Raw genomic sequence first — 13,201 nt, 5'->3', positions numbered from 1 at the left:
GCTTCACTGCTGAATTTTACAAGACATTTAAAGAAGAACTAATGCCATTACTCTTTAAACTCATCAAGGAAATTGAAAGGGAAGCAATACTTCCAAATTCATTCCTGGAAGCAAGTGTTACTTTGATTCCAAAACCAGCGAAAGACCCAACCCAAAAAGAGAACTACAGGCCAATCTCCCTAATGAACATAGATGCAAAAATCCTCAACAAGATACTGGCAAACAGAATACAGGGGGTCATCAAGAAGATCATACACCCTGACCAAGTCAGACTTATCCCAGGGATGCAAGGATGGTTCAACATTCATAAATCAATAAATACACCATATTAACAGAGTCAAGGACAAAAACCACATGATCATCTCAATAGATGCAGAAAAGGGATTCGACAAAATCCAGCACCAATTCATGATAAAAACCCTACAGAAAATTGGAATAGAAGGTCTTTATCTTAACCTGATTAAAGCTATCTATGAAAAAGCAACAGCCAACATCATACTAAATGGTCAAGAACTGAAAACTTTCACACTAAAATCAGAAACAAGATGAGGATACCCACTATCACTACTCCTGTTCAACATAGTTCTGGAAACATTAGCCACAACAATTAGAAAAGAGAAAGAAATAAAAGGAATAAAGATAGGAAAAGAAGAAGTTAAACTGTCTTTATTTGCTGATGATATGATACTTTACATAGAAGACCAAAAGAACTCTGCCAGAAGACTTCTAGACTTAATTGACAGATTCAATAGAGTAGCTGGATACAAGGTCAACACTCAAAAAACAATAGCCTTCTTGTAGACAAATAACAGACTCACTGAGAGAGAAATTAGGGAAACAATTCCTTTTACAATAGCATCCAAAAAAATGAAATATCTAGGAATCAATCTAACAAAAGAAGCAAAAGACCTCTACACTGAAAACTACAGCACCCTGAAAAAGGAGATCAAAGAGGATATAAGAAAATGGAAAGATATCCCTTGCTTCTGGGTAGGAAGAACCAATATTGTGAAAATGGCCATACTTCCAAAACTACTATATAAATTCAATGCAATGCCAATTGAAGTTCCAACAATATACTTCACAGAACTAGAGAAAACAATCCAAAAATTCATTTGGAACCATAAGAGACCTAGACTAGCTAAAGCAATTCTAAGCAACAGCGACATGGCTGGGGGTACCACAATCCCCAACTTGAAACTATACTACAAAGCTACTGTGATAAAATCAGCATGGTACTACTGGCAAAGGAACAGACCTGAGGATCAGTGGAATAGATTAGAAGATGCAGAAACAACTCTAGACATGCTCAGCCACCTCATCTTTGGCAAAGGAGCCAACCACCATCATTGGAGGAAAGATAGCCTATTTAATAAATCGTGTTGGAAAAACTGGATTTCAACCTGCCAAAGATTCAAAACTAGACCCATACCTATCACCATGCACTAAACTAAGATAGAAGTGGATTAAAGATCTAAATATTAAGACAGAAACACTAAACTTGCTGGAAGATAAGTTAGGTAGAACTCTTGAAGACATTAGCATAGGAAAAGACTTTATGAACAAACTCTCAGCAGCACGGGAACTAGCAGAAAGAATCAACAACTGGGATCTCATCTTATTAAAAAGCTTCTGCACTGCAAAAGAAACCACCAACAGAGCTAACAGACAACCTACAATATGGGAAAAAATTTTTAGCAGCTGTACCTGAGACAAAGGACTATTATCTAGAATATATCAAGAATTGAAAAACATCAGACCCCCCAAATTCAAAGACCCAATTAAAAAATGGGCATCTGAAATGAAAAGACATTTCTCAGATAAAGAAGTAAAAGCAGCAAACAAATATATGAAAAAATGTTCAACATCACTCATCATTCAAGAGATGCAGATGAAAACAACCCTGAGATTCCACCTCACCCCAGAAAGAATGGCTGCTATCAAGAAATCAACCAATAACAAATGCTGGCGGGGTTGTGGGGAGAAAGGAACCCTTCTCCATTGTTGGTGGGAGTGCAGACTGGTGGAAGTCAGTATGGAGATACCCCAAAGAACTAGGACTAGATGTCCCACTTGACCCAGCTATTCCCCTGCTGGGTGTCTTCCCAAAAGAATTGAAAGAATCATACCACAGTGATATATGTGCACCCATGTTCACAGCAGCACAGTTTGTAATAGCTAAAGCTTGGAAGCAGCCCAAGTGCCCATCAACTGGAAACTGGATAAAGAAAATGTGGGTTTTTTAATAAAATGGAGTACCACTCAGCCATAAAGAATGAAAAACTAGAGTCATTTATAGCTAAATGGATGCATATCAAGGCCATCCTCTTAAGTGAAATAGGACACACGTGTAAATACCAAATAGTCTCTCTAGTGTGAGAAACTGATAGTGTAAACTAGAGTTAAAATGATTAAAATGAATAATTGATAATTTGAAATAGGAAAAAAGGTCCAAAGATGAAGGAGTGAAGGGAGGGGAAGGGGAAAGGAAAAGAGGGAAAGGAAAAACTATGAGAAAAGAAAAAAAAATGGAAATGAAATCTATGTAAATAGGGAAGGGTGGAGGGGGTGAAGGGCACACAGGTAATGGGGAAAAAAATAAGAACCAAGATATATCATGTACAGGTACAAACACCCAAAGATAAATGTAAACGAATTGTATACCTAAAATGTACCAATAAAAAGTACCAATAAAATTAATATTAAAAAAACACTCATGGTTACATATTTTCAAATGAAGGACCTGTGATTAAAAATTTAAGATAACAATCAGTTTATTTCTCTTCTCTTTTAATTTTTTTTCCATAGGGTTGTTTTAAGATTTTTGAAATCCCACTGAGAATAGTTTTAAATTGCTCTTATATATATTTTATCAATGATCGCTCCATTGTTGGCTAAACCAAAGTTTGTATCTGGCACACAAATATTCGTCATCATTTTGCTGAATTGTTTTGTTGAGAGTAGCTTATACATCGCCACACTTTGTACTTGAAAGTTAGTTACCTGCATGACTCTTCATTCTCCTTTGCCCTTCAACTACCATATTACCCCCGCAAAGTCACGATTCAGAGTTTGCAGCCTCAGTCACTCATGAAAACCCCTGCAATTTCACGGAAACCTCAAATATCCTCCACAATGTTTTTTGTTTTGTTTTGTTTGGCGGGAGGTTTGCAAGTAGCCAATCCGAGAGCGTTACTTAGTTCTCCTTGCTGCTGATTGGCTGCTGCCTGTAACCCATCTCCAGCAGATGCACCAGCATTCCCGCATCATAACAAGTTGCTGTGCTGCATGTAGCTATATCGAGTGTTCTTGGTTTTGTTCTTCTTAAAGCCCTAAGATCCCTAAGATGCCGCCAAAATGCCCTGCACCTTCTAAGGCTCTAGTAATACAGTATTTTATTAAATTAAATTACATAACTGCGGGAGACATAGCATAGAGTTTAAACTATAAAAATAGGCATTTGCTGGCATTTTTCTGACCATAGCTGACATTTGTGGTTTTTCACAATTCATGGGTGCTGTAGGAACAACCTCCGCGAATTTCGGGGGTCCACTATATTTTCAAATTAAGCTAGTTTGTATTAATGCCAACCTCTAGAGGTCAGTATAACCTAGTATATAATACTCCGTTTTGCAATCATTGAGTTATAAACTCCCTGATGTTTCTTTCCTTGTAGGCTTTCCCCTTGAATACAGAGTCCATAATTATATCAGAATATTTATAGGCACACATCATGCATGGTAACTGACAGCTTATAAATTTAATTTTCATTCTTTGCCACCTTTTGTAAGAAGAAAGGAAAAAGAAACTGACACTAGAAACCTAAGCATTAGAAAGTGAGAGGCAATGCCTCATTTTCATTGTCTTGGTGATTTTCTACATTTCCCCCAAATAACTTAGAAATAATGGCAGATTTTCCCAGTGCTTTGACATTTTAGTAACTGCCATTAATTTTTTTAGCCCAATAAACTCCTTTTTTAAAACACTAAGAGGTACTAAAGTTTAAGTATTTTCTCAAAGGCTCACAGGATACCTAAGAGGTGAGAAAGCTGGGAAAAGTAAAGAATTATAAGTATCCCTCCAAAAACTTTACTTATAAATTAAGCAACTAAAAAGTTTTCACCACTGGAAAAAATTATCTAGCTTCTAGACAGATTAACCACTTAGCATTCCAATTATTTAAATACAGGATGACCAAAATTTGCATATTTTTCATTAATTTTTGTACGATAATATAATAGGAAATATAAAAGCAATTTTATCAAATTTATACAATATAAACCATGAGTTGTTGTTTTCCTAAGATATAATTGATGAGAACTAGGTTCCGAACAGTTTAATGAAGTTTGTCTTTAACAATAAAGTTCCTTGGTTTTTAATTCTCAAGTCAAAAATATTAGAACTAATCTTACCCCAATTTGTCGGCTACTGCATTTCATGTCACGTGTAGAAAACTCTACAAAAAGAAAAAAATAATAATTGGATATTCTTAATAGTTAAATGAGCACATTCTTAAACTAGAGTTTGAGGATGAAGTAATGTAGCTGTTAAAGTTTGAGAGAAAGTGGTAGAAATTAAAAGTTTTTCCCCATGTAATCCATATGGAAGTGGGTATGGAAGACTTTAGGCCACGGCTACCAGGAGGAATTGTTGTTTTATGCTTACCCATAAGTTTCCCCTTACCCACAGTTTTGTTTCCTATGGTTTCTGTGGCCTAAAATCATTAAATAGAAAATCTCAGAAATAAACAGTTCATAAAGCACCAAATTGTGTGCCATTTTGAGAAGCATGATGAAATATTGCACCATCTTGTTCTGTTCCATCAGGATATGAATCATCACATTTTTATCACCCACACTGTACATACCACCCACCTATTAGTCACCCTCTAGACATCTCTGTTGTCAGGTTCATTGTCCTAGTATCACAGTGCTGGTTTTCAAATAACGTCATGTATGAGACTAATGCTACATCGCTATGCCTATGCCATTCACCTTACTTTATTTTGTCATACAGGCATTGCATCCTCTCACATCATCACAAGAACAAGAAGGATGAGTGCAGGGCAGTGAGAGAGAGAGACCACATTCACATAACTTTTGTTACATTATATTTTTATAATTGTTCTATTGTTGCTAATCTCTTACTATGCCTCATTTATGCATTAAACATTATCATTGGTGTGGATATGCAGGAAGAAACAGACTATATAGGGTTCAGTATCATCGGTGGTTTCAATCATCTACTGAGGAACATGAAATAGAACCTCTGTGAGTAAGAGGGGACTACTGTATTTATGTCTATTTCTGACAGGGTACATGAGGTCCCTGGATCAGAGAACAGACCATTTAGTACTGACAGAGAAACATGCCAGTTCCCCGCATCCCAGTTCTTCACAGGGTGATATGATGAGAGTCAGATGTTTACATGGTGGGTTTGCACCATAGGAGGGACCTTGAAATTACGTGTCTCCGGTGATATTATAGAGTGGTTGGCACCTTTGCCCATCCTTCCCTCCAGAGTGAGACCTTTATGATAAAATGTAAGCAAATGTCTCGAGGACAAAGGAATAAGTTGTCTCTGGGCTTTATTATCCTAGGATGAAAGCAAATAGTTCCTGAGGAAGTAATTCTCTAAATGTCCCTAGAGTTGATACAAACTGTCCTAACTTCCAAGGCCTGTTTGCCAGTCAATCATCTTTAAACTTAATTTTCTACATCTTTTTCTCAGAAAGCCTAGACTGTGCAGAAACATGAAAATATTCATGTGTAATTGTCTCCCAACAGTTGTTTGAGTTATATCATAAATTCTGGACAGTGATGTGGAGAAGAGTGTGGCATTCATTAGGTAATATAAAACCTAGAAGTCGTACCCTTCTTACTAAACAGAACAGTTCTCCAAATCCATCACTCCAGCCTAAAGCTGAAGTCAAAAGGCTCCAATGTCTCCAGGGTCAGAACAAATTATATAAATGGGTATAAGTGGACAGTGGCGAATTGATATCATGTGCCCAAACTATAGTGGTGTCATTATCCAGTTGTAAGTGAAGTCCAAACCGGAGGGTAACCCAGCACTGCTAGATCTTCCAAGGACAAGATACCAGAGATCAGCAGATTTTTTGTGAAATGTTCCTCCCAATCCTTTGCGGGGTTGTTTGTTTTTGGTTTGGGGGACTTTGGGGTCTTTTTGTTTAGTTTTTTTGAGACAGGGTCTCACTATTTACTCCGCGCAGGCCTAGAACTCACTATGTAGCCCAGGCTGGCCTCAAACTCATGTTGATCCTCCTGCCTCTGCCTCCCAAGCGCTGAGATTACAGGTGTGCACTGCCATTCCTAGTCCTTTGTGGGTTTTGGGGGTTTTTGTGGGGTTTTTTTGGTACCGGGGATCGAACTCGGGTCCTTGTGCTTGCGAGGCAGGCAGTGGAACCACTGAGCTAAATCCCTGGCCAGTCCTTTGTTTTTAAATGCTGGGAGGACTAAATAAAATATACCTGTAAGTCCTTTTCTGCCACAGGCTGTGATTTTGACAATTTTCTTAGAAAGAAATGAACTTCTTATGAGCTGTAGCACAGGCAGAGAAATCCGCATCACATGAAAAAGTCCCCTAAGAAGAGGGTCTTCACAGGAGGCACAGGCATTCTCCTTGGCAACAGCTGGCCCGGGCATTCCTCCTGCTTTCCCACTTCTTTATGCATTTATTCAACAAATAATTATTGGGTGCTTACTGATTGCTTAATAGCATTCCAAATGATAATATACCAGGTGTGAATAACAAAGACAAAAATCTTTGCTCTCATAGAGGTTCCACTTTAGAGGTTAAGATTTTCTGTTGAAAAGAGAAGTGAATCCAGAAATAAATCTGAGCATAATTTATAATTAGGTGCATATAAGTAACCTCTTGAGTTTAAAAAAACATCTTTCAGATATTATATATATTTGGTTAGATATTATGCAGTACTGGTCAGGAATGCTGTTGAATAGAAAGATACTCTGAAAGATTTTTGGTGGAGTAAGATATTTCTGGTAGATTAAGTCAGAAATATGCATTGAAAGCCTTTTAAAATGTGTAGAATTCCAATTAATCATAGCAGGTTGAATATATAAGCTTTTCTCCATTTTCTGTCACTAAAATGAGGGGTTTAAAAAGGTGTAAATAAGGATACAAACAGGCGCATGCGCTACTCTCTGGGGCTGCCCTGCGGCACTCTGGCCCTTGGGGCGGCCCTGGCCCCTAGCCGCCTAGTGGTTGTGGTCAGACTGTCACCACTGCTTCATGGGACCGCACTCTGCTCTGCGTGGGTTGAGGCATCTCCACAGACTCTAAGCGGCAGGGATCTAAATACCGGAAGGAGACATTGCACGGTCGCCATCATCCGTAACCCTCCCCCCCCCCCCCCATTCCAGCATCTGCCACTGCTCCGTTCGACTTCAGGTGCAGCTTCTGGCTCCCAACACCGCAAACATGAAGGCTGCAACGAATCCCACGGGCACTGCCAAAGCCTGGCTGCATGGGCGATGTAGTTCACAGGAACGTGACCAAGAACATTAAAAGTACAATTCTTCAATCAAGAAGTTGCCATATTAATTTAGGGAAATAATATTCTCATAAGGTTTTTCAGTAGAATTATCATCAGAAAAATTGTGTAAAACTCTGGTCTTTCCCATGTACAGAGAACTATCCTAGAAAAAACTGAAGAAATGGAATCCATCTTCTACCAAATCCCTCTTTCTAGAGCAAGGTAGTGAAGTTTATTTATCTCTCAAGTTCAAGTTTGGCAAAGTTGTTGGAATCTAGAGTGTGAAACTTTTACTAAGTAAAATTATATAATTCTGTGTATATATTAGGTGAAATAAATATAAAATTTTAAAAGCTTTCCCCACTACCCACCGCTCGCTCAAAGCCAGTAAATGCTTTATCTTTTCCTTTGTGTTTAGTGGAGGCCCAGGGTTCCTACGGTGTGTTATATGCCTAATTACAAAGAATCAATAAACCTGACACGCCGAGTTGGCCCGCTGCAGACAGGCAGGTCTGTGCACGCCCTACCGAGGTCCTGAGTCACGCGGAAGACGCTGGGTCACCCCGCTGCAGACAGGCAGCCACCTGCTTCCACACTACAAAGACGCAGAGGACACCAGACCACCAGACCAAGGTACTGAGTCCCGCTGCTCCCTGGCCCAGAGGTAGGGGCTTCTGAGCCACTGTCCCACTGCTCCTGGTCCAGAGGAAGGGGCTTCCGGGCCACCATCCCTCCCGCTGCTCCCAGCCCACACGAAAGGGCTTTTGGGTCACCATCCCTACCACTGCTCCCGGCCCCTGTCCCACCTCTCCCAGCTCAGAGGAGGTAATCCTTACAGGTGCCAACAGCACCCCCCCCCCCTGCTTCCCCAGTCGAAATGAGAAAACACGTAAATAAGTCTCAAATCCAGACTTCCAGATCACCTACAGCAACCCCAAAGGGAAATGAGATGGAACACTCTGATACTCAACCACCTGGACCCACTGAACTGGCAATGAAAGGGGATCTGGAAAAAATGAAATCAGAAATAATTTCTCAGATAACAGGAGAAATTGTGCCCCTACTGCAACACATGATTAATAAAACTATAGAGTAGCTCAGGAATATGATTGAATCCCAACATAGGAAACAAATGGAAAAAAATTGCTTCAAAATTAAAAGGGAACATGACAAATCAATCCAGCAGCTGCTAGATGATGCAAAGAAGAATAACATAAGACTGATTGGGCTCAAGGAAGAAACAGGAGAGAGTGGAGATGACATAAAAAATCTCTTCACAAAAATAATGGCAGAAAACTTCTCAAGCAGGGGAAAAGAGCTTGACATACAGATAAGTGAAGCATATAGGACTCCAAATAGCCTTGATCAAAAAAAATCTACACATAGGCATATAATTGTTAAGATTCCAGAAACACAAGAGAAGAACAAAGTTCTACAAGCAGTCAGAGAAAAGAAACAAATCACATACAAAGGAAAGCCCATCAGAATCACAGCAGACTTCTCAACACAAACCATCAAGGCAAGAAGAGCTTGGAGTGCCATATTCCAAGCCCTAAAAGAAAACAGCCTCCAACCCAGATTGATGTACCCTGCAAAACTATCTTTCAAAATGGATGGAGAAATAAGATACTTTCATGACAAAGAATACTTTGGAACTTCATGAATACCAAACCAGCACTCCAAAGAATTTTACACAATATCCTAGGAACAGACATTGAGGATCACAATCCCAGGAAGCAAAGAAGAATGAACCCATCAATACATTTCAGTTATAACCATCAATGTTAATGGTCTCAATTCACCAATCAAAAGAAAAAGACTGGCAGAATGGGTCAAGAAGCAAAATCCAACAATATGCTGCATACAAGAAACACACTTAATTCAAAAGGAAACTCATAGACTGAAAGTTAAAGGGTGGAAAACAATATTCCACGTGACAGGAACCCGAAAAAAAGCAGGAGTAGCTATCTTCTTTGCAGATCAAGTAGATTTCAAACCAACACTGATTAAGAGAGATGAAGAAGGACACTACATCCTTGTAAAGGGAAGAATCCAAGAGGAAGAGATGACAATCATAAATATCTATGCACCAAACACTAGTGCACCCAACTGTATAAAACAAATACTAACAGATATGAAAAGTCATATATGCACTAATACAATTGTAGTGGGGGACCTCAACACCCCACTGTCACAAATAGATAGATCAACTAGACTAAAAATAAGTAATGAAATACTAGAACTCAATCGAACTCTTGAACAAATGAACTTAACAGGTGTTTACAGAGTCTTCCACCCCACAAAATCAGAATACACATTCTTCTCAGCTGCACATGGGTCATTCTTCAAAATAGACCACATACTCACACATAGAACATGTTTAAGTAAGTGTAAAGGAATTGAAGTTATCCCCTGTATATTATCAGATCATAGTGTGATGAAATTAGAGATCAATAGCAAAAGAAACTCAAAAAATTTCATAAACATGTGGAAATTGAACAACACACTTCTGAATAACCAATGGGTCACAGAGGAAATTAAAGAAGAAATCAGACAGTTCTTTCAATTAATTGACAATGACAATACAACATATCAGAATCTATGGGACACAATGAAAGCAGTCTTATGAGGGAAATTCATAGCAGTGAATACTCATATTAGGAAAACAGAACGAGCCCAATTAAACAAGCTGATGCTGAACCTCAAGCTTCTAGAAAAAGAAGAGCAGGACAACCCCAAAGCTCATACAGGGGAGGAAATTATAAAGATCAGAGGAGAAGTCAATGCAGTGGAGACTAAGAGAACCATACAGAAAATCAATGAAGCCAAGAGTTGGTTCTTCGAAAGAATCAACAAAATTGACAAACCCTTAGCCAACCTTGTCAGAAAAAGGAAAGAAAAGGCCCAAATCCATGCAATTAGGAGTGAAAAGGGTGAAATTACAACAGACCCAGCAGAAATCCAGAGGATCATCAATACCTACTTCCAGAACCTATACGCCAATAAGATGGACAACACAGAAGAAATGGACAGATTCCTAGATACATATGAATTACCAAAGTTGAATGAAGAAGACCTAAAAATTCTGAACAACCCAATATCAACCAATGAAATTGAAAACGTAATTAAAAACTTATGAACTAAGAAAAGCCTGGGCCCTGATGGCTTCACTGCTGAATTCTACAAGACATTTAGAGAGGAACTGCTGCCACTACTGTTTAAACTCTTCAATGAAATTGAAAGGGAAGCAATACTCCCAAATTCATTCCTGGAAGCAAGCATCACCTTGATCCTCAAAGCAGAGAAAGACCCAACCGAAAAAGAGAACTATAGGCCAATCTCACTAATGAACATAGATGCAAAAATCCTTAATAAGATACTGGCAAACAGAATGCAGAAGATCATCAAGAAGATCATACACCCTGATCAAGTGGGATGCATCCCAGGGATGCAGGGATGGTTCAATATACACAAATCAATCAATGTAATACACTATATCAATAGAGCCAAAGACAAAAACCATATGATTATCTCCATAGATGCAGAAAAAGCATTTGACAAAATCCAACATGCATTTATGATAAAAACCCTACAAAAAATTGGAATAGATGGTCTCTACCTCAAACTGATAGAAGCCATCTATGAAAAACCAACAGCCAATATCATACTAAATGGTCAAAAACTGAAATCCTTCACACTAAAATCAGGAACAAGACAAGGATGTCCACTATCACCACTCTTGTTCAATATAGTTCTGGAAACATTAGCCACAGCAATTAGACAAGAGAAATAAATAAAAGGAATAAAGATAGGTAATGAAGAAGTCAAAATTGTCATTATTTGCAGATGGCATGATACTCTATATAGAAGACCCCAAGAACTCCACCAAAAGTCTTCTAGACTTAATAACCAAATTCAGTCAAGTAGCTGGTTACAAGGTCAACACACAAAAATCAATAGCTTTCCTCTACACGAACAACAGACTCACTGAGAGAGAAATAGGGCAAACAATTCCTTTCACAATAGCATCCAAAAAACTGAAATACCTAGGAATCAACCTAATGAAAGAAATCAAAGACCTCTTCTCTGAAAACTATGGCACTCTGAAAAGAGAGATTGAAGATGATATCAGACAATGGACAGACATCCCCTGCTCCTGGGTAGGAAGGATTAGTATAGTGAAAATGGCCATACTTCCAAAACTGCTATATAGATTTAATACAATTCCAATTGAGATCCCAGCAGCATACTTCATGGACCTTGAGAAAACAATCCAAAAATTCATTTGTAATAAGAAGAGACCCAGAATAGCAAAAGCAATTCTTGGTAACAGAGACATGGCAGGGGGTATCACAATCCCCAAACTGCAACTCTACTACAAAGCTACTGTGATAAAAACAGCATGGTAATGGCAAAGAAACAGACCTGAGGACCAGTGGAACAGATTGGAAGATGCAGAATCAATGCCAGACACACTCAGCCATCTCATCTTTGACAAAGGAGCCAAACACCCTCACTGGAGGAAAGATAGCCTCATTAATAAATGGTGCTGGAAAAATTGGGCTTCAACTTGCCAAAGATTAAAACTAGACCTGTATCTCTCGCCATGCACTAAACTAAAATCAAAATGGATTAAAGATCTAAATATTAAAATAGAAACTCTGAACCAGTTGGAACAGAGGTTAGGTAGAACCCTTGAAGACATCAGTGTAGGAAAAGATTTTATGAACAAAACCTCAGTTGCCTGTGAACTAGCACAAACAATCAACAAGTGGGATCTCTTCTTATTAAAATGCTCCTGCACAGCAAGAGAAACCACCAGCAGTATGAACAGACAACCCACAATGTGGGAAAAAATCTTCACCTGCTCTTCCTCAGACAAAGGTCTACTATCTCAAATCTATAAAGAACTTAAAAAGATCAGACCTCCCAAATTTAAAGACCCAATCCAAAAATGGGCATCTGAAATGAACAGACATTTCTCAGACAAAGAAGTAGAAATAGCAAATAAATACATGAAAAAATGTTCAACATCATGGGTCATTCGAGAGATGCAAGTGAAAACAACACTGAGATTCCACCTCACTCCAGAAAGAATGGCTGCTATCATGAAATCAACCAATAACAAATGCTGGCTGGGCTGTGGGGAAAGAGGAACCCTGCTCCACTGCTGGTGGGAGTGTAGACTGGTGCAACAACTGTGGAAATCAGTATGGAGATACCTCAAAGAACTAGGACTGGAAGTCCCATTTGACCCTGCTATTCCACTGCTGGGGATCTTCCCCAAAGAATTAAAAGAATCATAGCACAGTGATATATGTGCACCCATGTTCATAGCAGCACAGTTTGTAATAGCTAAAACTTGGAAACAGCCCAAATGCCCATCAACTGGAGACTGGATAAAGAAAATGTGGTTTTTTAATAAAATGGAGTACTACTCAGCCATAAAAAATGAGAAATTAGAGACATTTAAAGCTAAGTGGATGCACATTGAGGCGATACTCTTAAGTAAAATAAATAGGATACACATGTATAAATACCTAATAGTTTCTCTTGTGTGATAAACTGAAAGTGTGAATAAGGACTAAAATGTATGATAGGTAATGTGAAATAGGAAGAAAAGGTGAAGGAAGTGGGAGGGCTAGGGGAAAGGATAGAAGGGAATGGGATTAATATGAGAAAATG

The 13,201-nt window shown here is 38.7% G+C and overlaps 1 protein-coding gene across 1 annotated transcript in view; it reads right to left on the bottom strand.

Annotated features, from left to right (window-relative positions):
* The window catches only part of Map3k19 (mitogen-activated protein kinase kinase kinase 19), a 73,503-nt gene that overhangs the window by 20,113 nt on the left and 40,189 nt on the right, over positions 1–13,201 (bottom strand). Inside the window, exon 10 of the mRNA XM_004836108.3 lies at positions 4,413–4,456. Within this exon, the coding sequence (XP_004836165.2) occupies positions 4,413–4,456 (44 nt within the window). The remainder of the gene's footprint in view (positions 1–4,412; positions 4,457–13,201) is intronic.

The sequence above is a fragment of the Heterocephalus glaber genome, unplaced genomic scaffold (genome assembly GCF_053883595.1).
Source record: "Heterocephalus glaber isolate CG9 unplaced genomic scaffold, H.glaber_assembly_v1.0 deba00000347, whole genome shotgun sequence".
Taxonomy (NCBI): domain Eukaryota; kingdom Metazoa; phylum Chordata; class Mammalia; order Rodentia; family Bathyergidae; genus Heterocephalus; species Heterocephalus glaber.
The sequence above is the reverse complement of the archived record's forward strand: the minus strand, read 5'-3'. Positions and strand labels throughout refer to the sequence as shown.